The following is a 26132-nucleotide window of genomic DNA, read 5'->3' on the forward strand; positions in this document are numbered from 1 at the left end:
TACATAAAAGAAGCACACATAAGCCTTTAGCCTGCTGTCACCTGGACCTAAAAACATGAGGAAAATGGATGAATGGATGGTTGAGCCAGTGTCTGTGCTCATGTTTTGTTATCATATGCTTCATACTGTTTACCATTTCTCATAAAAGTATGTGGAAATGGAATGTATTCATCCACTTCATCCTTTTCCACTAAGGGAATGTCTGACCACCATCTAAACAAGTCCCCAGTGTGTGTGTTAAGTCAGACACAGTTGATAATTTTACTCCTATGTTATTTGTGTCAGTTTTTTGCAGCTGTTGGCCACAGTTGTCTTTTTCCATGAGTGATTAACCTTGGTTGTTTGGATAGTCTGTTTCCAATCAACCAAGCCAAAGTTCAGATTAAGACTGAAACAACCAAACAGCAGAGAACAACCAACAAACTCCAAATTGTTGCATTGCCCTTCTCAGAAAATATCTATAACTCCACTTCTTCCTTTCAGATTTGTGCGGTGTGCTTGGAGGAGTTCAAACAGAAAGACGAGCTTGGGATTTGTCCATGCAAACATGCCTTTCATAGGAAGTAAGTAAAAGGTTTTGTAGACACACACACACACTGACACAGAGTCAAGGACATATTTCCTCAACAAAGTATTACAATTAAATGCGTCGTTCCTTGCCCTTAGACATTATAAAGCTTGACATACTGAGTATATTTAAAAAAGGAATAAAAATAAACTAAGAGGCTATGATGGATTGCTTGAGCTAACTGTATTCTCCCCCGTCCTGACTATTTCAACTAGATTGTTTATATCAGCACGACACCTCCCTTGGCCTAGTTTTTCTTCCCTCAGTTGCAGCAAGAGTGGTCAGCACTGACTGAATCCATTGCACTTTTATGTTGTTTCACAGAGAAGACGGATCTGAAGACTCAGAAACGATGAACAATCAGAGCATACTGAAATTTTTCGGGAGGGGGACTTAAAGAGACAGGCTATAAAACTGAGCGTTTCAGACAGAGGGTCAATACAGGTATATTCAGACAGACTGTATGACAAAAAAAAAGTTTTTTTAAACATTCATGCATATAAACATGATCTAGTAGAAACCCAAAAATAGAAGTATGAACCTGAAAATGATCATATGGGACCTTTTTTATTCCTAGATCAGAGAATTAGATGCAACTGTAATATGGAATACCAGACTACAAATTTCAATTAAATAAAACAATAAACTAAAACATGCCTCTGTCTCAGTGATTGACAGCGCTAGCTGTGGAGCAAAACAATCTCATAAGAATGAGTAAACGTAATAGTGTGTAGTTGTTGAATGTGATAGTCACACAAAAGAAAACATGTAAGTTGAACCAATTAGCTAGAGTATGACCATAGCCACTACATACCGACCCTGAATGGTTGTCTCCTCCTCACCCCATGTCAGTACTCCTGAGGGGAAGGAGAGTGAAATCTGGAGCCATTAATGTGCCAATGAGGACTACAGTAAACTGGACCAACAGCCAGATCAGGGGAGCTTTTATACCACTGACTAGCCACACAAAATCTAATCTTTGATTAAGAAACACTCTTGTAGAATTTAAAGTTGGCTATACAAGTTTTTAGTTTGCTTCTTCACAGAGAGCTGTGGTCAGCTGTGATTCTTGGCATTTACAATGGATTCCTTTATAACAGCATTTCCCAGAGGCTGTGGTGGTAAAAAGAAAATCTGCCAAAGAAAATCAAACCACTCTTCACCCTTCTCTGCTGTCCATCTGTATTAGAGCCACACAGATTATTAGGTAACAGCCATAGGGGAGTAAATCTTTTTTATGCATGTTCTTTTTTTGTTTGAACACAAACAGACAGTTACGAAAAAGTTCTCTTCAATTTGTTCTTTAGTCAGTCAAAGATATTGACTGTGTGGGACATTTTCTGCATTTGAAAGATAAAGTTGTCAGTGCCCTCTGGTGTACAAACTTTATTATGGCTGCACAGTTACTAAATTATCGCAAACATGTTTAGTATTTAACAAATATATTTAATGCAGTATCTTGTTGCTTATGGATCGACATTTGTGCCAATACAATATGTTTATGATTAGCTAAATGCATGCATGTCTAATAACAGATAATGCTATACATGATGTTATGGCAAAATCTAATGCTGCCTCCTCAAGTCTTATGCACAAATGTGTAAGCAGATCCAAATGTTGACACATTAACGGGTGTCGCTTGTGTGTAATTTTTAAAGGCCACAACAGTAACTTTGACCAACCAAGTTTACATTTTCTGTGCCCCTTCACTTATCTCCATCTTTTTGCTATAACCATTTACTCACTATTTGTGCTCTCTACCAGGTGCCTCATTAAGTGGTTGGAGGTGAGGAAAGTGTGCCCGCTGTGCAACATGCCCGTTTTGCAGCTGGCCCAGCAGGCCGGCAGCACAGATCCCTCTGTGCCAATACAGCAGCCTCTACCCGGCGTCGAGAATCTGGTGTAACAGATTCAAACCCTCTCTTATAATACACAACAGACACCCACAAACAAACACGCATCCCATCACTCATACTCTCACCTGTACAGGTACACTTTTCGTATGAGTCTTCGGACAGAGCGGAGAAACTGGAGTTCATGTACAGATACTCACAAAAACCTGTGACTCTGCAGCCATCGTCACCTCTCGTATCCTTGCATTAGTTCACAAAAGGATTTTCTGATATCAGTTCTGACTGATAATCAACAATTTTCACGTTTTTTCTTTTCTTTTCACGGACAATGAAGAAGAGTAGATCTAAAAGAAGCTCCATTCTTGGCCAGAACGTGGTCGAAAACTTTTTCTCAACCAAAGCACTTTTCTGGGGACACCAGCTAAAGACCTGGAGGAACAAACAAAAAAGCCAAGACCCACAATACACTAAAAATAAATTGTTTATTTTTTTTAACAAGCACTTTACAAAAAGGCAAACCTTAATTGCTTGTGATCCTAGTAGCAAGGTTGTGTTTTATATTTTATCATTAACTATGTCTATGTACAGTACAAAGCCACATTTTCATTTTGAATTAGTAAACAAAAAAATCTCAAAGGGACAACAATACCTATGTCAGTAGATAGATGTCAGGACATTTAGACAATGCTTTTAGTTGTAACTACACACACACACACATATATACACACAGAATTAAGCTCAAAGCAACCTTGAGACTTTATGTCTGATTTAATGTGAAAGGTTTGAATGTGTTGAGAGTTTTCACACTAAGCCTATAGAAGTTGTTCCCTCATCACCTCGTTGTCGTTCATTACAATGTGATTGTTGTTATAAAATGATCCCTTTTCATTCTGTCAATACAAGAAGGTCATACAGTGAACAAATAATATTTTCATTAAAAGGAGTTTACCGGGTAACATACTCCATATAAGAACACAGGCCATATGCTGTCACCGCAGGCGTTACTCAGAAAAAAACAATTCAGGACCTCGTCAACAGAAAACCAGTTTCAAAGTAACTGCTTCAACGACTGTGATAATCTAAACCAGTATTTGTTTTCATGTGTACAGTCTGGTGCTTTATCTATAAAACTGCTTTACAGAACAAACACCAGTAAGGAGGCAATATTAAACAAAGATCTATAACATGTAATATAATGTTCTAGTTTTATTTTTGCTCTGCTGCTGCTGCATCTTTTTTTTTTTTATTGAAGCTAAGCTGTGTAAATGTTACAGTGGAGACACTTCAACAAAAACAAAACAAAACAACAACTGTCAAACACGTTCATGTTGATTTATTTTAAACTAGCATCACACAGCCTGCTAGAAAACTATTGATAATACCATTTAGGCAGAGACCAGGATGAAGCAGGCTTTTGCCTTCTTTACAGTTCAGCTCCTACTTAAAATGTGCTGCACACACAGTTTCAGTTAAGTTATGCTTCAATCCCAGTAGAGTATTTGTATTTATTTTTTTAATTTATTCAAATTTCCTGGTACAGCTGCATTGAGTGAGTAAGCGGATTGACACCTACATCAGAATTACTGCCCTCAGCAGATCATAAGCGTATCTTTTGGTCAAGATACACACTACTCTGTAAAACACACACACACACACACACACACACACACACACACACACACACACACACACACACACACACACACACACACACACACACACACACACACACACACACACACACACACACACACACACACACACACACACACACACACACACACACACACACACACAGGGAGGGGCTGGAGCTGGAGCTGCCAGAGAGTCAGTGGTCAGCAGGTTGTAATGAAGCAGCATTTTCATGCATGCACACACACACACACACACATACACATACATAAAGGGTAGTTCTGCTTTTTGGCTGTATTATTCTGGTGCTTTCGCCTCTCTCCCTCTTTCTGTCAGTTCTTTTTGTGTTGTGCCACACGTTACAGTAACTCTGAGCCCTGACAGCTTTTGTGGTTATGTTTTTTTTGTCCTCAACCCTTGTTAGCTCCATCTGGTAAATGGGCTGTGGCTGACTGTGCTGATCTAAAAGGGTGGCTTAAAAAAACTGTCAGAGTGATGGACCTAAGATAGTTGGAGATTGTCTTTTACCTGTGATATTGTCAAATGAAATCATACATTCTCCTTATGGACACGATATAAACAAAAGTGTAGTCACACTATAAAATATAACTAACAATGACATTAGGCAGCATTTGTATCTAATTTCACAATGTGTTCAGGTGCTGTAAAAGGTTTTACATGTTGTTTAATGTTTACAAACTTGACTGATGGAAAAATGAACAAGTAAACCGGTTAATGTTTTGAATTCTGATTGGTTTAGGAACACAGCGAAATCCAGTTTCCAACTCCAATATCTTGTTATCATTCCTGCGAATATACTTTAAAAAATTGATTGTGACACAAATACACAAAATTCCCAATTAGGCACAAAACATTGTTACTGACGGACAGAGTTGCACAGACTCCACTTGTTGTGACAATGCATTTCATTTTCTATGGCAGGCAAGCATTGTTACTAACCTCTGTGGTTTGAATGTTTCATCTCTGCTGCCCACACCCCACAGTGATGACCTTTGTGGTTGGGTCAAAGTATGCGGCAAGTTGAAACTATCAACTGTTAGATGAGAGTAAAAGCAAGATTTCTCTATCCCTTATGTAGCGTATAAGACGGTTGTTCTATTCTCTAATCAAGGTCCAATCCTCTGACATTAATGCAGCACTATGCCACCACTGATGAGAAACTATTAAACGTTTAAAGCAACGCAAATTCAAAGAAAACTGTTGTCCACATTCGCCTTATTTGAACAAAAACTGCCACAATTACAACATAAATGACCACGGCTGTGGTAATTGGCAACGTCACAATCTTTTCATCAATAATTAACTTTGTGGTCTGAAAATCATTTTCATTGCTTGCCAGTGAAGAGATTGTGGCTTGATGAAGAAAATGAGCAACAGAAGCTTCCGTTATGTACAGTATTTGGTACCATTTTTCTTCTTAGTCTTTGGTTGTGAAGACGCTGCGATTGTTTCATTGAACTTGTATGTCACTGCAAATTTCACAGTATGACACCAACATTTTCCATCACATTTTCCGACAAAATGTCTATACAAATGAAACATTGGTGAGTACTTGTGGTACTCTCCCTGAAATATGACAAAATCTGTAGCTCAATGCTCAATGTTACAGATTTTGTAGCTCAATGCTAATGACACAAGTCTTAAAGCTTTGTTCCTGCTCATGGTTTTGTCTTGGAATGTAAGGTTCACGAGAGAACGACAAAAATAGAAGGAGATTTAATGTGAAAGCATTCTGTTTTTCAAGTTGCCACAGATATCACCATTGTTAAATGTCTGTAGCTGGTAGTATCAGTAGTAATATATTTATACATGAAGGTGCACAAAAATGCTCCTTCGTATAAACTAAATGGCAGTTGAACACTTCCTGCCATTTTAAGTGTTGTGTTTGATTGTAAACACTTTTAGCCTTTCCATCTGAACTTTCCTGTTTCCTTCCTGTGTGCCGTTTTAATCCCACTGAATACAAAGTGCCAACCCAAAATGAACAGTTCTGAATCAAATTTCCAGCCAGTAAGAAAGAACGTTCTGCATTATGAAAGGAGAAGAGAGATAGGGGAGGGAGTCGCTGTCACAAAATGGCAAAAAAAGAGGTACTGAGCCAGCCATGAATAAAGTAAGAGATGGCTTCCCGCCACTGAAATCACCATTGACGTCAGCGCTGCTTCTGAGTAAACGCCATTATAAATAGACAAGACACAATCAGATGAAATACGACAGTCAGGAACACCACTTTACATAAAACATTTACTGTTACTCAGAGTAGAAAGCGTCTGAATGATGGCATCAGAAAGCCATTGATATGATTGTACCTTCAGGCCACGATGTTTGATGGCAGAGAGCGTTCTGGAAGAATGTGACAAAATTTTACTGTTTTATTAACAAAACAAATGTACCCACATCGTATATAGATGAGGGGTCGAATTATATTTCCGTGGTTGGTTTATCGACCACATCATTTAGTATTTTCAATCTCCATCACTGCCTCCCTGAAGTGAACTTTCCTCTTGTTTTTATGGTGTGTTATTTATTCCTCTGGAACTCTTGTGTGCTCTTCCAACTCCTAAATAACTTCCCTCCTCTTTGTCCAACAACCTTTCCCACCTTTTCCAGCGTACCCTCACACCCCTTTTTGTTAACACTGATTATGTTTGTGGACTCTCACAGACATTGTTTGTAAAACTAAGAATTCTGCAGCAGAATATTTTTGGAGATAATTGCTGTACAGTATTTGTAAGCTCTATTTTTGTATATTGCTATTTTGGAGAAAATAATATTCTTTTTTTTTTTCTTTTCTTGTTTTTGCTAATTTCATGTTTATTCATTTTAAGAAAATGTTGCATGTGACTGACTTGAACTGTAAATAAAATTTCCAAGTTTTGGAAAAAATGTGAGTGTTTTCCTTTGCGTGCACAGTCGTAATGTTTCTCACAACAAAAACATCAACCCTGAACATGATCTGAAGCTATGTATTGGTTTAGGAATACAACATAAAATGCAAAATTGTTTTTATATCTCATACAAGTCACACATGATTTGGTGAAAAGATTGACCTATTGATTGATCACAAATGTGTTCAGACGTTTAATGAATATATTTGACTTAAAGTCAAAACTGCACCAGAGACATCCGTAAATGATTGTGTCGTACCACCACACTCTGGTTAAATGGTGTGGCATGATCTGCAATACTGGTCTACATAATGACCATTTTCACGTTTTCTTACAGTATCTCTATTTTTGATTAGTTGTATTTTGCGCTATACAGAATACAACGTTGAGACAAAAGGCTGATACTGTAAAGGAGATATATCCCTCAATAGTAAAACATTGAAACAACAGAGACATCTAGTGGTCAATGTTAGTTCACCTACTGTTCCTTCACATCTCAAAACCTCAGGCTTATTCAATTATCATTGATATATGCAGTACATATTGTTTATACACATATTGAATTGTCAGGTTCCCGATGGACTTAACATCAGAATACACTGCAATGCAATTTTTATTCTATGCATTAGTTGGCGCCTACATTACCCACAATGCAACTTGATGACATGGCTTTGAAGTTTCTTTTAATTCAATAATTAAAAATTCAGTACACTGCATTTAGTACAGTTTAGCAAGTGGTTCAATTCTTATTACATGCTTGCATGTGGATACATAAGAAAGACGTAAGATTTACATAGAGGGTTAAGCGACACAAAACAAACAAAAAACTACTAAAAAACAAACAGGGAAATCACAAATTTATTTTTGAAGTGTTTATTTGTAACCTTGCATCAAAATACCCCAGATAATTGTATAAACACGGATTGTGTCATACACGCATATCAAATAGGCTAATGTCAAGTCATGGACAAAATGCGTACATCTGCAAATCAGTATGTGAATGCGTACAATGAGAGTTGCACACCTGTAGAATATTTAGCATGTTAACATGTTAACCAGGACCTTGATCATTACACGCTTTTCCCCAGTTGTAATGTAGAAAAGATACACCTGTTTTGTGTGCATGTCAAAGGAAACATTATTTTAATTCTTTCAATGTGGGAAAGGCCTGTCTATATTTTGTTTTGGTAAACAGTGTCGATGGCAACTACAGTCTCAGTCTCAACAAGTCAGTCTGATGAATGGGGACACACCCTGGATGCATAAGAGCATTACTCAGAAGCCTTACTCACTGCCTGATTAACACATGCATCATCATACATAAGAAGGAAATGTAATGTTGAAAATTGTATTTATTTAGTTGATCACTCTATTTTTATATGATCAGCAGTTGCTTCTTAAACTCATGGCTTTCATGAATCATGTCTTATGATTGAAGGTAGATTACTGACGTACAGATGAGACATATAATACATTTTGGAGGAAGACAGTTTACTTCATACAGGACTCTGAGAAAACAGTTCAGAAGTTTCCTCCTCAAAATATTGAAAACACTGATACCAGTTTAACTTGATTAACACTTGTGAAAAAGCGTTTCGTGAAATGTTTCACAACTTTAAAGGTGATAACAATAAAAAGACGAAAAACGAGATATTCCGGGTTCTACCAAACTTTTTTTTATTAACATTTCAACACACTGAATCATCTAGATTTTCTAAACCTATCAACACGAGTGCTTCATAACACGATTATTAGGTCATATATTTTACATACATTATATACTACTGTGTCTGTGCGTGGGTAACAATGATATTATTCTGTAAAAATAGATAAAAGCAACACAACCAAGTTACAGTGAAAAGATAAACTTGTAGAAAACGACACTGAGGTAACACACAACCAGACTGCCTGTGTACGTGACCCCAGGATGGGCAGCAGCAGCAGTGTTAGTGGTGTTTGTGTTTGTTGAATTTGTCATTATTGAGGCTGTCGTCATTGCTGCTGCAGTTGTAGCTGCGGCGGTCGTGGCTGCCGCTTTGGTCGCTGCTGCCGCTTTGGTCGTGGCTGCCGCTTTGGTCACTGCTGCCGCTTTTGTCGTGGCTGCCGCTTTGGTCGCTGCTGCCGCTTTAGTCGTGGCTGCCGCTTTGGTCGCTGCTGCCGCTTTGGTCGTGGCTGCCGCTTTGGTCGCTGCTGCCGCTTTGGTTGTGGCTGCCGCTTTGGTTGCTGCTGCCGCTTTAGTCGTGGCTGCCGCTTTGGTCGCTGCTGCCGCTTTGGTCGTTGCTGCCGCTTTGATCGTGGCTGCCGCTTTGGTCGTTGCTGCCGCTTTGGTTGTTGCTGCCGCTTTGATCGTTGCGGCCGCTTTGGTCGTGGCTGCCGCTTTGGTCGTGGCTGCTGCTTTGGTCGTGGCTGCTGCGGCCGTTGTGGCTGGTTTTGTCGTTGCTGTGTCAATCGTAGCTGTAGATGCAACAGTCTGAGCATTAGCTGATGATGGTTAATCGACACATTAAACAAAAATATAAGAGAGAACTGTGCCCTTTTTGTCCAAAAATGACAAAACACTGTTACAACAGAACAAAAACATGTTTTACTCACCGATGAGCAGGAGTTGTATCAGAATTAGCACAAGCATTTTAAATCTCTGTTGCATCTAAAAGAATAAAAATAAATTATGCTTTCTGACATGATCAGACAAAACAGTTCTATCAGAGATACAACAAAGAAAAAATCAAATCAAACAAAGGCTGAAAATGTTTTTAAAAATGAAATCTGAATAATGCAATGAAATTTGTTTTCTACACATTAAAAGACAGAAAAATTGTACTTACAAAGTGTCTGGGGATTTGACTCATGTAGCGTCCTTCAGCTGTGATGTGAATTCAGCTTCCTCTTGTCTCGCTCTTGTATTAGTTCACCCTCAGATGCGTACGTTTAACTCAAACTGAGCTTGTCACTGCCTTTTTATATGCTGAATGATCGACATGAAAAATGATGTGACAGACAACCAGCTTTAAAGGTGCTTGAAAAATGATCATTCCTTCCACAATGGTCACCTCACTGTAACAAATTGCTTTGTTTGTCCATCGTTTGAAAGGATGTCATGTTATTCTACCGCAACTAAAAGGATTTACAGAGCAAACATGTTGGTGACGAACTGAAGGAGCTGTCTCTCTGTGTGACACAAAGACAGTAGTGTCTACTTTAATAATGAATGTCATTTAAAGCCCTTGGAATGAAAATAAAGGTGAGGAGAAAAGGGAGGGTTCTTTGTATGCAACCTGCTCTCCAAATTTACTCTGCTATTTTGGGTGAACGTACAATACAATGTTTCTGAGTGAAACCAGTGTCCCATGATGCATTCACTTACGTGCTGCTGCGTCATAAAGTTATGTGTCACAGTCAGTCCCAGTAGGTTGTTGGAGGTCAGAATACAACAGCACGATTGCCAAGCATTATTAAAAATACATTATTATTCAATTTCATGGATTGCTCCAATGATCCTGGTACAGTCGTGTGTTTATGTGATAATCTCAGTCAACCGTATGTCTCTGACTGCACACCTCATATCAAAAATGGCCGATAACCACTGATGGAATGTAACCAAGTACATTTACTCAAGTACTGACATTTCAGGTTACCGTACTATTTTCATTTCATGCCATTTTATATTTCTACTTCAATTCAGAGGGAAATATCCTATTCATTAAATCACTACAATTATCTGACAACTTTAGTTACCAGTTACTTCACGATTTAAGATTTGTCGCGGTCAACATAAATGAAGAGTTTATAAAATGTGCTTTGCCATAAATCAAACAGTATAAACAGGTACAGCGGTAACGATTAGATGGTTTCATCTTCATGAATGTGAGGATTTCCTGCTTTTAATGATTTTCATTTGTTTTTAACAATTTCAAGGTTTATGCTATTGGTTGGACAAAACAAACATTGTGATGATGTCACTTTTGACTTAGGGTAATAGTGACGACCTTTCGCACCATTTTTAGAATTTTACATTATACATTAATGAGATGTTATAATAATATATAAGTCAATTCATATGGAATATATAATTGAGAACTTATTTCTGATTACAATGACATTAAGTAACATTTTGAATGCGGGACTTTCTCTTGTAACAAAGTGCTTTTACAGTGTGGTGTCAGCATTTATTATTCAAGGATCTGAATACTTCGTCAACCAGTGCCAATACCTATCCCCAAATGTGATGGTTCAGATGGTGTGAAAACTGCCTTGTTTTATTTGACAAGTAACTGATCTGAAGTCCTATTACGCTCCGTATGAACCATGTCTCACTTCCATTGAATAACAGTTACTTTAAATAACTTGAAGAAGTCGAGCAGAATAAAAAACATCTCATGTATCTACGTTTCCTTTTAAATGTGGATGTTAGCACCACCAAATCAAAACTGAACTTAAAAGTGACTGTAAGTGACAATTACAAGATAATGACATATTGAATTTAAATGTATTTCTGGTTATGTACGATGCGTTTCCTATAGAACATTTAAATCTTTATATGTGACATGATAAAATGTAGTATAATAGTAGCGTATTAAAGAGTAATACACTCTAGTTTATCAGGAACACCTAGCTAAAACTATAAGGTAGTCTAACACAACGGGCCGTCAATAAATCTTAACTTTATGAAGGTTATAACTTTGCTAAATTGTATTCCATTATACTGACAGGTGTATGACAAAGGGTGTGTTTTACTGCTTATGAATTCTTATTTTCTTCATTTATATGACGTATATGTTAATCCGTTTTCATAGTGTCACTTTAATCTCAGTCTTAGTTAAATTTTAAATCCAATGTTGAGGAGTACAGCGCCTAAAAAAGAATATGCAGTGTAAATACTGTGAACCGGTGTCCCAAGCAGTCACAGGTCCCATGACAGCAGCCTGTGTTAAACAATAACACACTGAAAAATCAGGTGTTTGACATTAGAGATAGCACCCCACCCAAACCGGCCACACAATGTATGTATGATGAAACGAAACCTATGGTAAATAGCCAGTTTGGCCAACATATTAACTGATACCAGTGAACGGATCTGCGGATTGACTGATTAAATACCTGGATGATTTATCTGTTGGGTTGTTACAGTAAATCTACAGCATGGCTTCACTTTCAATTGAATATAATAAAAAAAAACATTGTGTATTTATATATTTTTTTATGATTTTCATTGTGTTGCGTAACTTACAAACTCTTACTGAGGAGATATTTAAGAATAAAGTGAGACAAAGGTTTCCACTCTAAAGTACTTGTGATTTAGCCGTTACATCTCATACCATTTACTTTTAACATTTAGTGTATCTGAATCCTCAGAGCTCCTCATGTTAGCAATACAACAGTGTATTCTACCTTTTTACTCGTGTGCAGTTTTCCCAGCCACCAATCAGTGAGACAATTTGAACAATAAGAATTGATATTGTATTTAATACATAAACTGTAAGTGAAACAAAGTTGGTAATATGTCGTGTCTTACAGGATCTTATGAGAATAAAACAGAGGCCCCTTATTTCTTCTTCTTAAATTGCAAAACAAACAAAACAGAAAAGGTTGAATCTTAACTTTTCATTGTAATCACATTAGTGCCCACTTGACCAGCAGCAATCATACCTATTGTGCAAACTTTGTTTTAACTTAATACTTCTCTATCGTTGTCTGTTAATGTGTGAATACATCCTCCCATAGAGACGTGTTTGTTGTATTTCAGACATCCAAATATAAGACATTTAGGCAAAGTACTCAACCGATGCATGTTTATTATCTCAGTCTTTAGGGCAAATCTTGGTCAACCTTTTGACTTTTTCGCCCTTTGGTTTTTACATTCGGCTTCTGTGACTTCTGCGACTTCTGCAGCAGAGCCAGAGTGTCTCTCTTTTCAATCTTCCTGAGTTGTTTCTTCTTCATCCTCTTAATCTTTGATGTGTTCTTGATCTGTGATACAAAAGAGACAGGACAATATGAACAAAAAGTCAGATCGGTGAGAGAAAGATTGTGCGTGCTTGTACTGCCAATGAACTTTTCCCGTTTTATTGCACAAATCACATTTTGTAGCAGTTCAGAACTTTCTCCGTAACTTTAATGTGAGTGAAAAGTGTGAGAAAACACATGTATCCTAGACATTCATACACCTTTTTGGAGTAAACAACAGTTGACATACCACTTGCACAATCTCTGCTTTGCGTTCATTCTCTGCACGACGTTTCAAGTTCTCTTCTCTTCTTTTCCTCTTGTCCTATAAAGCCAGGGAACATAGAATCAATAAAAAAGGTACACATGTTTTTTTAACACCACAGAAGTTAAATCATCACACAACTTTACCTCTTTCTGTTTCTGTTTCTCCTCTTTAAGCTGCAAAGAATACCGTTTCACCTGCTCCTTCTCCCGCTTGGCCTCCATCTTCTTTTCCCAAGAAGAGCAGAGGGGTTTATCTCTTACCAGTGCAGAGAACCTAAAGGACAAAATCACATAAAGCAGATTTATAGATGACACAAGATTCATTTTAACAGTGTCTCTACTTCATAAAGTATCATGTGTAAAGTAGGGATGGACAGATCCAACTTGTTTAATCCCAGTTCTGAGAAAAAAAAATCAACATCACTGGATGTGGCACTCGAGGCCAAAGCTGTGGACTGATCTGACTGATGCGGAAACACTGAATTAAATAATGACACTGACAAAGAATATGTGTGTGTACTGGTCATGTCATGAACAAACTCGATCGACCTAATACAGTCAGCTAGGTACTGTTGGAAATATAATTGATGGTGGTGGAGGACTTTCGGTACAAAGCACCTCCTTGTGTCTGTGCATGGCTTCCTAATTGGCTACCTCGCCTTTAAGCCACTAAACCAATCATCGAGGTTGTGTAAATGTATTTTTTTGGTCATATTTAGTTTAGCTAGTTATGCGTTGCCTATTTTCAAACATTTATTTGGGGGAAAACGTGTTGAAAAGATTATCAAACAAAATGGCCTGTTGAAGATCACTGTATAAAGTATCAAAAGTTTAAAACAAACTCCTTGTGCATAATGACCCTTCACTCTCTGTATCGTTACACTTCCCTGATATGCATGTAGTGGAGTAGAAGTTTGTACCCTGAAAACAAATGTGCTTTACTTTTATAGAGTAACGTCGCATGAGTAAATGTGCTTCACCGCATCTTCACCTCTGCTTGTTTCGGTCCTTCCACACTCTCCCAGATTTGGGTTTTCCCAGCGGAATGACCGGAGTTTGTTTTCCACTTGACCCCAAACGAGGCTTCTTCTTCGGGGCGGCCTTGGAGCTCGTGGGTGCCGTTTCTGCAGACCCAGGCCCGCACACTTGACTGTCTCCGTTAACGTCGGCTCTGTCTGTATCTGCCGCAGCCTCCGACACGGTACTCGGCTCCGGTTGGGCAGACATACTGAGTTTCTCCTCGGTGACACTCTCGAGTTTCCTCCCTGAATCATCGGTGATTTTCTCTTCCACAGCTGGCAGCTCCTGGAGGACAGACCTCCTGGTCCTTCGGCTGGGAGTCCTCGGCGGGGCTTCTGAGTCCAGCAGTGCGGCAGGAGTGCTCACTTTGCGGCCGCTGCGGGTCCGCCTGGTCTCCGGAGGTGGCTCTTGGACCTCCTCCTCCACGACTCCCACTTCAGAAACGGTATTATGTTCTGACATGGCTGCCTGCCTCTTCGACATGATTTCTAATTACTTTGACTTTAGTTGACTATACCACATCACCCACGTGTGATGGTGAACTCCGCCAGCGTCGGTGTGTATGTTGCTTTACTTCCGCTTCTATGGCGGAAGGTAAACAACGTGGGAGCGCACTGGCGCCACCTGCTGGTCTGGGGTACGAACGACACCTCGATACACAAACCTACAACCACACTACCTCCTTTCTTTGTTAAACCCATCAAGTTAACATAAATAGTCACAGCACCGAAGTAAACTCCAAGACAAATATGAGCAGCAGAATAAGATGTACATGAAAAAAAGAAACAGTTTAGCAGAGGTTTTAGGACCTTGTCGGCCACATAGTTTGTGTCCTTACAGTTAAGATAATTCAATTCAATTCAATTCAATTCATAAAACTTTATTTGTCCCCGGGGGGCAATTCAGGGAAATAATAAGAATATAACAGTGGTAAACTTTGCACATGACGCGCCACCTCAGAAAATATCACACTCTCTAAAGTATCACCACTAAGACCAATGTTATAATACAGCAGCGTAGGCCGACACTATTCAGCTTCAGGAAGGTTTATTTCATAATCAGAAGATTATTTATTGTTGACTGTCTTCAGCCACAGTCACGCTGTATGAAGGGCAGCATCAGAACGGACCTGTCAGTGTTTTAAAGCCAATCATTTTAACTTTGCTTACTATCTTCCATCAGTTTAGCTCATAACTCACGAACGTGACTGCATAGCAGGCTGTTATTGGAACTAAAATACTACAGAAAATGCTTAACTTATTTTAAATTACATTTCACACAATTATTTTCTTAGTATTATATTCATTTAGAAATTAATGTTTTCCTGTTTGTTGCTTTTTTATTTTGGAAATACATTCAAGTACCACAAGAGAGAGCTTGTGTACCACCAGTGGTTATGTAATCCTTTTCTGTGTCTGTATATTCTCATGTGTCCGCCTTTGTTAAATCTCCTGTTGTGTCTTCCTTCAACAATTAAAAAAAAAAGAGAACACAGCCAAACAGCATACTGTTGTTTGTAGATCCACATTAGTTTAGTCGTTTTTCTTTTATAAATATGGTATGATCATTACAGCTAATGAGGTTACATGAATGAAGATGGAGTCAGTTTGTTACTTTCATGACTTCATCACTTAAGATATTCCCATTAAACTTCCCTGTTAGTGTCACATCTGTGTGAGATTCAGAGATTTTATTGTTCCATAAATACACCTTTGTTGAGTGTCCCTTTTAGTAAATATGCTAATAATGATACAGACACACACACACACACACACACACACACACACACACACACACACACACACACACACACACACACACACACACACACACACACACACACACACACACACACACATATGTCTTTCTATAATGTAAAGAATTGATAGAATATAGATATACAGCCGTTTAAAATTAATTACTAAATCATTTTTCTGGCACTGTGTTTTATTAAGGCTGTGGTTATTAAATGAGAAATCATCCACCTTAATTTTATATCCACCTTTATGGTGTGTTTTCATTTCTAAAGCACATAATGTTCATGCTGACAAGTGTATATGGTCACATTTTGTACGTGAAAGTATGATGTGTTTGTATTTTTTTTTATTACATACATGGGAGGAACACAGCTCAGATATGAAAGTGCAGTCTCTCTCTAAGGTTAATAAAATACAAAGTTTTTATTCAGAGAAAAAAAACTCCCTCATGACCCTCAACCCAGGAACCTCCTTTCTTCTATGAAATTAAACGTGTTCTGTGCGATAAGTACTTGTTTTTTGCGAGATCAAGCAGAAACACAGTTCATTGAGCAGTTCGTCTTGTTTCAGTCATTGTCTATTTTTCTAACATACAGATACGTTACACAGCATAAAGTAAAGCAAACATAGGTCCCTACAATTATTTAAGACACAGTTTACTTATCAAGGGTTACAATCATAATGCTAAATGTTATAAAATCACAGTAATTTACATTGAAAAGTTACCCTGTATATTCATGGACAAGACGAAGAATAAAGCTGTGGATTTTGATTAGAAACAGTGCATTTTCACCACAGTTAAAGCTAAGCATACAACAATCACATGCAGTAGATTCTCTCCACTATGGCATTAGTTAAAAACAGAGCATGTAGTTCTTCCCTTTATCACTTTTGCTGATATAAAGTTGAATTTGGCCAACTGCTGTGAAGATCACGCCTTCTGATACTCAAAGGGCCACACTATTTTCTACCTTCTCTGGATCCATGTATGTGTAGGGGACATCCAGTTTCGTGTTTCTGATCTTGATGTATGAACTCAACACTTGAAGCTCTCCTTGAAAAGCCCTTATCAGCTGGAGGGGAATCTCCTCTTCGAAATATTTCTTTGGGTACTGCTCAAGAGTAACCTGATGAAATTGATAAAACATTAAACATATATAATTTTTTTTACTCTAACATTTAAATGTTTATCAAACATAAATTATTGGAAATATAATCATCAGTTGTAGGAAGTGACCAAGCTTTTTCTCAGTGAAAAAAGGATACATATTAATCTAATTTACACAACTGGAACATAAATGTGTTTTGGGCACTTACGAAGTCAACGGACGGCTTGCTGAGTAGCCACAAGACGGCCATTCCGTTAGCTGTTGTCCCCATGTCAGGCAATGTCTGCAGCATTGTGGCCTCACTAGTTGTCCCCTTTGTTGTTGGTGGAGGAAGTTGCAGGGAGATGGGAGTGTTGGGCATCCAGCCACCATAGTCATACTGCGATGGATGGATTATTGACAGGATACTGATCAATACTTTTAAAACCATGTCACGTCAGTCTGTTGGTCAGTCAGTCCAAAAATATTTCAACAACCTTTGGATGTATTTCCATGAAATTTGGATCAAAACAAAGTCATCCATGGTCCCCAGAGGATAACTCCTAATGACTTTTGTAATCCCCTGCGTTTTCCTCTGGCGCCACAATAAGCTTAACATTTGTGGTTTTCAGAGAAATGTCTCAACAACTCTCCACTGGATTTTCATTAAATCTGTCATAATTCATGTTGATGTGAGGATGAACTGTTATAACTTTGGTGATCCTCTGACTTTTCATCCAACGCTATCATCAGATCATAATTTTATTTGTCCCAATTATCTGAAAATGACCCTCCCACCAGCTTCAACTGTACTCGGTGGGAATTTGAATGTTGATGTGGTAAACTACGATTTTGATCTTTGTAAACATAACCATATATCTGCTCAATGTCTGCATGTTAGCTTTCTCTTTGTGAGTATTTTAACATTATTTGTATTTAGCTCAAAGCATCACTGTGCCTAGGTACAACCTCACAGACCTGCTAATATAACTATAGGCTCTTTATGTTAAAGACTTGCTAACAATCCTCAAAGTTGAAGATGTATAAAAAATGTGAAACCTCATGAACACATTCAACAAAAATAGCAACATTATAATTGATCATCCCAGTAAATGAAAGTGCTTCACCTGTCCAGCATTCACAGCCGAGTGCTGTGCTGAGCAAGTGAAGATCACCATGGTGACAAACTTGACCATGTCAGCCACGGTGGTGAACTTCTGAGGGATTCCTGAGAATTAGAGGGAATAAATGACTTAAAGACATCTACAGAAAATGACACGGTTAAAGTCTGATATATGTTTGCAATGATAATATAATGGCACATAAATGTGCACATTCTTCATCAGTAAGACTGAGTTTTTCTTTAAAGCTCACCTGAGTTTGCTTGGGAAAGGAATCCATGTTCAAAAATGTCTGAAATCCATGTCTGCAGTTCGGAGTCGTTCTGGACCTTAGCATCATTCTCGTAATATAAGCTGAGCACTCCCTCCACAAACCTTTGAAAAATGTGGATAAAAATGTTTTTTGCATTTTTTTTCACACACTGCAGTAGACAAGTAATAAATCAGGGACCACAGTGTTTGGTTCACACCTAGGCGTACTGGGCTGAAACTAAAGAGAGACATAATAAACAATGCTATGTACACTGATATAAAATATAATCTTTATCTGACATGACAATGGAGTAAACATATGTAAAGATGGGAATTGACCATATTTATTTCACTGCACAGCACATATGCTTTCTTGCTGTGGGGCAGTATTGACTAATGTGAATGACATTTTGACATTTTTCCTGTTTATTGTGTCTTAAATAAGTTTTAGAAAGGAACCCAAAGTGCTAAATAAAAAATGACAGAACAAATAACATAAAATAGCCTATAACACAAACATATATTTACAGATTTTTATAGTGACAAAGGAGATGCTAGATCCAATCAAATAGATACAGATCCCAATATGGGAGGTCCCGGATCATGATGGGACAAATAAAAACCTGCATTTCCCATGAACTAACAAAAGTCAGACTGTAGTGGTTTTTTGCCTAGCGGGAAAGAGGCTTATGTCATGTTAGAGCTGCCAGATACTTACGTCACTATTGATCTGTAGTGGCAAAATCAGGCTATGCTCTAGTTGGTAGGTAGGATGGCCCAGCTGGGGCGTGGACCGCTATGGACTCTTTCATCCTACATTTATATTCTCAGGTTGCTTTCCTGTGGGGACTGCGGCTCCCTACTGTCTCCACTACAGACATGTAGCCTTTGTGCTGGACAGCAGCTGCTCTGTCCTGTCCTCATTACCATTACTTCAATCAGTTGTTTGCTTTGTTTAAATTAAACACCTTCACTTGTCATGTTTAACAACATTTTTCCCCGCCAATGGAAAAGGGAAGCAATTCCAGTACTGAAATCTGATCAGATCAGCTCAACAGTAACACAGTCTGGGGCTTTTTCTTGTGAAAGGTACCGTATGAATAGAAGGAGTGGATTTGGTGAGCACTGCCTTTGTCAAGGTTGAATTGAGGAATTTATTCAGGATGCAGATGAAATTCTGTTGCTTTATCGCCGTGTGATATTCGAGTTCTGTGTGAAAGTTCTCATAACAAAATATATTGACATGCAAATTAACCGCATGAAAAAGCCTCCAGATTTGTATATGCCTTAAGACACACTGTGTAAAGCATGTTTTCTTCTTTCTTTACATTTGTGTACTTCAAGGCCTCTAAAGAAATAGCGTATAGCATGGAAACTACCACACTTCACAAACATACATGATTTTACACCAATTATTATAAACAAAATGCACAATTGAAATTGCCTATACTACCTGTGGATGATGTCCCAAAGCTTCAGTCCGTCTTCTCTGTAGTAGAAGTTCGGCACATTCTCCAGCCCACGCTCAGCAATGTCGTCTGGTATGCAGAGGGAGCTGTAGGTCACTGAGGACAGTGATCTTCTCAGGAGTGTCATCATACCCTCTCCACCAGAAGCTGCAAACTAAGAAACAGTCAAACATGTCATATGCTGTTAGAGACAAATTCTTTACATGATACTGGAAACAAAACATTTTTTAGGTAATGGTCTACTGAACAAGTTGGTCTTTTCATACCTTTGTGAAAACTCCAGTCTCAGATATCAGATCACGTCGAGCTAAGAAGTTGATCTGCAGAGTGAATCGAGTGTGAGGTACGAGGAGCTGAGAGAAAGAGAGAACTCTGTTAGTAACACTATTACATGTTAACAAAAATAGAAATCTTAATACTAATTAGCAATATAAAATACTTGTAAATATTTACAAATTAAATTGATTCATTTAGTCTGGAGTATACAAAATTCAGCAAATTGGTAAAACTATGACTACAGTAAGTTCTGTATTCTCCATTCAGTTACCTTGTGCAGTGGATGCACCTTGGACACATTGCGCAACAGTGACACTGTAAACACTTCAGCCAGCAGATGAGTGCGCAGCAGGTGAGAATTGCTTTCATGCTCGTTGAAATCTGCACTTCTCACAAAAATCTTAGCCATCAACCAGTCGTACTCAGAATCAGTAGGAAGAAAGATGGGGTTGTCATCTGCTGGAGTCTGCTGCAGCTGCAGGAGACGGAAAGGGGATATGGTTCAGTCATTTCATTTGATCCATTACCAGTACTGATCAATTATGTGTAAGAATTCTTTTGGGATTGATGTATGTTTGTCCATTTATTACAGCTTTCATCTGCTTTTCAGAGCATAGGGTCAACTTGAGAGCAGAAGCCTTGCGTTCCTCAGTCTTATATAAGTCAGTTCTTGTGTATCACAACTTAATAGTCGCAATCTAGACACTAGCAATGGTGGCTGTTAACTTGCAAAAAACCCTGTGTCTTGCTCCTGTCTCAGGGAACCTACATCATACAGTTCGAATGATAGTTGCCTTAAAGTTGACATAGGTAACTTCATATAATTTTTTTTTATATCTGTCATGATATTCCAGCACAATGGGTCAGACAATCTGTGAAGAAATAATTTGCCTCTGCCTCCACAAGTGCCTCTGATGTTATCTGCAAGATACCTGAAGGAAAACAACCAATTAGGGCCAAGCAATCTCTGATGCAGTGTCAATGACTGCAGGTGAACTCAAATCAAAATGAATCAAAATTGTTACTGTACTGCCAATTTCTCACATGAAGTGCTTTTAGAAACATTTCCTTGTACTATTTTGCTGTAAAATGGGAAAGCTCCAAAGCCAAGCAACTCCCAACTGACAGCTAAAGGGTACACTAAAATGTTTATGTCTTAAAACCAATCCCCCACCACAGCGACTTCCGGGTTGATCCAGTGCAGAAGTGCCAAAAACTGCAGTTCACCAAGTTTCCACTAGAGGCAGTTTGCACAATAGAGCAATTTCTCTTTGACCCCCATGTTAAATAGGCTGTTTTCACAGCATAATTAAACCTATTTGAGGCCTGGTACAAAAAAAAAACACATTTAGTCTGTATGTTTACACTGAGGGGGGTGATGTTTTTTGTACCATGCAAGTTTTTATTTTAGTTTATTAATTATTATCTAAAGTTTATGAATAATTAGGGGCGAGGCCTCGTGAGTGACAGCTAGCCGCTGGCCCTCACTTCACCTCGGAGGCGAGGTGCTGTAAGAATATTTTCAGCAAATATGACAAAAATATATTTATTTATAGAAACCTACCTACTAAAGCTTAAATCAATACAAAATATTAAAGCTGCACTCTTTGCTATAATTGAGCGGATAAATTACCTGAATAGCAATTGGCATCAGCTTGTCATCAGGTGTTTTGTGGAGCAGGACAAGGGGAGCCGTCAAGTACTGCATCTTCTTATGGATGGTGTGTGTTTTCAGTCCATCCAAACACTTGTAGTCACACAGGAATATGTTGCCTTTCTGTTTGAAATTTTTGTGAGATTGAGTAGGGATTTGATTCACATGCATATGGTGTGGATATTGCATATAAAAAGTAAACACGGTTCTCTCTAATACTGTGATCAATCAAGGTCAAGACAATCACCTTCATTTCGTTTTCCAAGGTGAACTGACCACTGGGGAAGACCATGGCGTCAGTGACAGGGAAGTTACTGGGCAGAACTGAGCAACGTTGGATCATCATGGGGTTTATACCATTTAGAAACTGGTGGCCGAAAAAAGCGTCCTCCTTCCAATGCTTCTGGACATAATCTGGAAAATGAACAGAGTTGAACTTCATTGACTTTCAGACTTTTCAAACTAGAAATCAGCCTAACTGTACATCGTGAAACTGAAAGATGGGAAACGAAGTATTACACAGAATTTATAGTCACAGGCAAGATTGGACACTGCTTCTCATTGTTTCAGAGTCAACAGTCTTATCCAATGAAATACAATTAGCTATTTTTTCATGAGCAGAGCGTAAAATAAGGACACTCATAGACATTTATGTTATGTTCTAATAACATGGTCCCACTGCGATACATGGGGTTGGCTGTATGTCGCTAAATAGGGGTTAAGGGACCTTTAAGAGACTGAGTATTATGGGATGTTACGTGACGCGTGAAGCACGTGAAAACTAAAAACAAGGAAGTGTTGATGTAGACATGAGGCTGAAGCAAAACGTCTGTGCGTGTCAGTCGTTCACACACAACAATTTAGATACGTAGATAGGTGTACTGCTTGTTTTAAATGCCTTGAATGTTCAGGTCACTGCCTATATCTGTGATCTGTTAACTCCCTATATTTATTCACTTCCATTTGTTTTAATTGTCGAATACTAACTTTGTTATTATTATAATAACAATTATTATTATTATTATAACAATAAGCAGATTAGACACATAAGCAGATTTGACACATGGTAATAATAATAATAATAATAATTATTATTATTATGCATACAGTATCAAGTATTCCATTAACATTACCATGATAGTACATTACCAAATATGTCAGTCTGCCTGCAGCAGAACACCCCCTTGATATCATCAATATCAGACCAGTTGTCCTTGCAATCAGTCAGTCCCTTCAGTTTCAGCTCAATCAGCCTTGAAAAATAAAAGCAAAGATTAACTTGATTATGATGCCTTAAGTCATTTAATAGTACCAGTATATATCTAAAATTAGATTGAGGATGTCACCCTGCCGCTGCAGTCAATTTAAAGTCTATGTCCTTGCTGTAGGAGAACTGGACCTCAGCAGGCAGAGAAGAAATACTGTCTGCCTTCATGCAGTGAGGCAGTCCCTCTGCATACACATGCCAGCTGAGGACAATAGAAAAGAGCAGAGTAGTGAGGAACTTTCAGCAGCCTAGATACAAGTGTATCTGCAGTTAAATTATGCCATATGCAAACACAATATACTAAACACATTTTTAAACACCTTAGAATTTATAACGATGTCATATGGTGGGGAATTTATCATTATATATCACGAATATATCCAAGGAGGTGGAGGAGTTAGTTTTGATGTCCTTTAAAGCTCTCACCGATAGTCTTCATTTCGCCGATCTAGCTCCACCTTCGAGGATTGCCAGATGAAAGTATTCTGTGTTTCACAGTCTACCAGCGCTTGAAGAAAGAACCACAACAAGGTGTAAAATTATATATATATATATACAGACAGAGAATTTGACTTTCTTTTACATGTTCTGTGGTCAGTGCAAAGAGTACAAGCTAATTTCCACAAACCTCTTTCCTCTCTGAAGCGGTGCACTTCACTGTCAGTGATGTAGCAGTAGATGGGAAACCTGTATATGTTTCCCTCAGGGGATTTTACTTCTATCTTGGCTGCGAACCATGGCTCTGGAGTCTGGGAGGGCTGTTTGTCTAGCTCTATCAGGACCAGCTCTCCAATGGAGGCAGGGCAGGAGACTGTAAAACTTGACACCTGGAGTAAAAACAAAAATTGGTTTTAAATATGTATACAAGAGTACAAGTGAATTTGAAAATCAAGAACTGAGCTGTAACATCCTTATAATTAGCATAACATTTATGTGTGTAAAATTGCGGAAAAAATAAAACGTAAAATACAAATACGAATTCTGTTGCTGCACATATGAGTCCGCATTGGCAAGGCTTCAATCAGCTTGTCTTAATTGATATTTAATGTGCACCTAATTTCTTATAGGTAAAGTGGAGGAAGAGTGTTTTACATTTTATTTAAACATAAATATTTGTATTCATCATTTTCAAAATATATTATTTATGTAGAGAATACGAACACATTTTTAGAAAGCATTTTTAGATACATTCTTGAACCTTTAAGACAGGCTTTTTCCGTTGAAAAAATTTAGACGAAATCCCAAAAAGAGGGGAAAACCATTGAGGACAAGTATAAAAAATCTAAAAATAGATTGACTTTCATTATGAGATTGCCAAAAAAAAAAAGACTTATGATCAACTGTTTCAAAAACATAAGAATAATATTAAGGCTACCTGGAGTGTGCTTAATGATATGATTAAAAACTAAAGTAAAAATGATTTTCTAACATGTTTTGTAAAAAATTTAATTGATTTTTTTGTTAATTTAGGCCCAAATTTGTCAAAGGAAATAATTCTTATTGATGAAGACAATATTTATGATTTAGCATCTGACAGAAGAAATTCTATGTTCCTTGGAGGAGTTTGTGAGAGTGATGTGTTAGAAGTTGTCAGGAAGTTTAAGAATAAAAAATCCACAGACGGTAATACTATCGATACTTCACTTATAAAAGAAGTAACTGACTGTGTCCTTGAGCCATTCACTTATGTATGCAATAAATCTTTTTGAACAGTTTAGTCCCACTTATGGAGTTAAACTATGGCATGGACTGTGTGATGAGTTGAAAATGTGTAGCTCCTGTTGAGTTTAAGAAAAGCCTTACAATGGAAAATAATTAAGGATTACAATGTAAAATGATTCATATGTAAAACAAAGAATGATTATAATTTAAAGGAAAGTAGTTTTTTTTTTCATTTCTTTTTTGCATTGCTGATATTCTGGATTATTTTATCTTAATGGATTGTATAGGATAGGCAAAAATAAGCCTTATATATTTTTTTAAACCAAAAGAAACTATTCATTCATTCATTCATAACCTAAGACAGGTGCATAGGAAAGGGAAATACGTCCATGGTTTTGCCTGATGAAGGTCTAGTACCTAGGCTAGTTAATAAACTATTTTTGCAAGTAAGACAGTATACAGGTAATTTAAAATGTTCGGACTTTGTCCCAAACATAATGGAACAAAGGTCCCTTTCTCCTGTTCAAATATATATATATATATATATATATATATATTGCAATTATATTGCAGCAATCTGATTTGAGTGTTAACAGTTTGTGTTTGTGCTTCAGCACATGCTGCTTCCCAGTCACCAGAAATGATATATATATCATTTCCCCAGACATTCAGTTTTAGTAGAAAAGACTCTGAGGATTCCTCAACTGGAAGGTTCTTTTATTTTGAGATACCACCCTTTAGGGATATTTCAGACTTACGTTTCCTCTGGCAAAGCATAATACTCCTTCAGGGCCTGTGAGACTTTTGCGTTCGCTATCCCCATCTGTGCCCAACAGTTTAATGAAGACATGGTCAGAAGTGCCGGCATCATCTAGATAGGCAGTGGACACGGTCACTTCATATTCCACCATTTTCACTCTTGAAGCAGAAGAATCCTGGTGGACAGGGAACAATAATAATCTTTCTCAGCACTGAACTGAACAACTGAGTGCAAAGAATCTTTAAAATACTGGTATCTCAATGAAAATGGAATTGGCAAATGTATGATAACTCATATATGTATCTTTTCTCACCAATATATTACAGTCATTGCACTTACCTGTTAATGAGACAAAGAGGTTCCTTTGCTGTTGCTGACAAAAGTAATCCCCACCTGTTGCTCTTTTATACATGCAGTTTCATGGGAGTGTCTAAATACTGTACAGTGTAAATAATTAGCCTTTGTGATGAAATGTTGGATGTGTAAATTATTCATGCACCTTCAAAACCACCAATAAAGACAAGATACAGATTTGTGGGCGTGTCCAGTACAGTGTGAACAATTACTCCTTACTCCTATTTATCTTACAATAGCAGGAAGCTGATGTTAATAATTATAAACCAGCTTTTTTTAT

The 26132-nt window shown here is 37.8% G+C and overlaps 3 protein-coding genes across 4 annotated transcripts in view; 1 reads left to right on the forward strand and 2 right to left on the reverse strand.

The window, feature by feature from the left end:
* Window positions 1-5271, forward strand: part of rnf24 (ring finger protein 24) — a 29251-nt gene extending 23980 nt beyond the window's left edge. For both annotated transcript variants that reach the window (XM_083934082.1, XM_083934081.1), the window contains exons 5-6: window positions 484-563; window positions 2333-5271. In XM_083934082.1, coding sequence (XP_083790208.1) covers window positions 484-563; window positions 2333-2474 — 222 coding nt within the window. In that variant the 3' untranslated portion in view covers window positions 2475-5271. The remainder of the gene's footprint in view (window positions 1-483; window positions 564-2332) is intronic.
* A 7145-nt stretch (window positions 5272-12416) lies between these two features.
* ccdc86 (coiled-coil domain containing 86) lies at window positions 12417-14749 on the reverse strand. The gene is made up of 4 exons (XM_083924580.1): window positions 14164-14749; window positions 13317-13446; window positions 13156-13230; window positions 12417-12929 (listed from the first exon to the last, which is right to left on the reverse strand). Exons 1-4 carry the CDS (start codon window positions 14673-14675, stop codon window positions 12768-12770), a joined length of 879 nt encoding a protein of 292 aa, XP_083780706.1. The 5' UTR covers window positions 14676-14749; the 3' UTR covers window positions 12417-12767.
* A 1599-nt stretch (window positions 14750-16348) lies between these two features.
* On the reverse strand, window positions 16349-25868 carry LOC310961518 (polyunsaturated fatty acid lipoxygenase ALOX15B-like). The gene is made up of 15 exons (XM_083933623.1): window positions 25838-25868; window positions 25497-25673; window positions 23705-23903; window positions 23503-23584; window positions 23156-23278; window positions 22959-23062; window positions 22057-22223; window positions 21789-21932; window positions 20427-20630; window positions 20146-20232; window positions 19864-20033; window positions 18412-18533; window positions 18165-18265; window positions 17267-17437; window positions 16349-17076 (listed from the first exon to the last, which is right to left on the reverse strand). Exons 2-15 carry the CDS (start codon window positions 25647-25649, stop codon window positions 16897-16899), a joined length of 2007 nt encoding a protein of 668 aa, XP_083789749.1. The 5' UTR covers window positions 25650-25673; window positions 25838-25868; the 3' UTR covers window positions 16349-16896.
* Between the last annotated feature and the right edge of the window lie 264 nt (window positions 25869-26132).

The sequence above is a fragment of the Echiichthys vipera genome (genome assembly GCF_963691815.1).
Source record: "Echiichthys vipera genome assembly, chromosome: 2".
NCBI lineage: Eukaryota > Metazoa > Chordata > Actinopteri > Perciformes > Trachinidae > Echiichthys > Echiichthys vipera.

What these genes read in the sequence shown, in the direction of transcription:
- ccdc86 (XM_083924580.1), bottom strand. Translation starts at nt 14,675, where the DNA reads ATGTCGAAGAGGCAGGCAGCCATGTCAGAACATAATACCGTTTCTGAA. An exon ending in AGAAACAGAAACAGAAAGAG is followed by an intron (nt 13,231 to 13,316) that starts GTAAAGTTGTGT and finishes CTGGCTTTATAG; the next exon opens with GACAAGAGGAAAAGAAGAGA. An exon ending in AAGCAGAGATTGTGCAAGTG is followed by an intron (nt 12,930 to 13,155) that starts GTATGTCAACTG and finishes TTTGTATCACAG; the next exon opens with ATCAAGAACACATCAAAGAT.
- LOC310961518 (XM_083933623.1), bottom strand. Translation starts at nt 25,649, where the DNA reads ATGGTGGAATATGAAGTGACCGTGTCCACTGCCTATCTAGATGATGCC. An exon ending in CCGCTTCAGAGAGGAAAGAG is followed by an intron (nt 23,585 to 23,704) that starts GTTTGTGGAAAT and finishes TCTTTCTTCAAG; the next exon opens with CGCTGGTAGACTGTGAAACA. An exon ending in CGGCGAAATGAAGACTATCG is followed by an intron (nt 23,279 to 23,502) that starts GTGAGAGCTTTA and finishes TATTGTCCTCAG; the next exon opens with CTGGCATGTGTATGCAGAGG.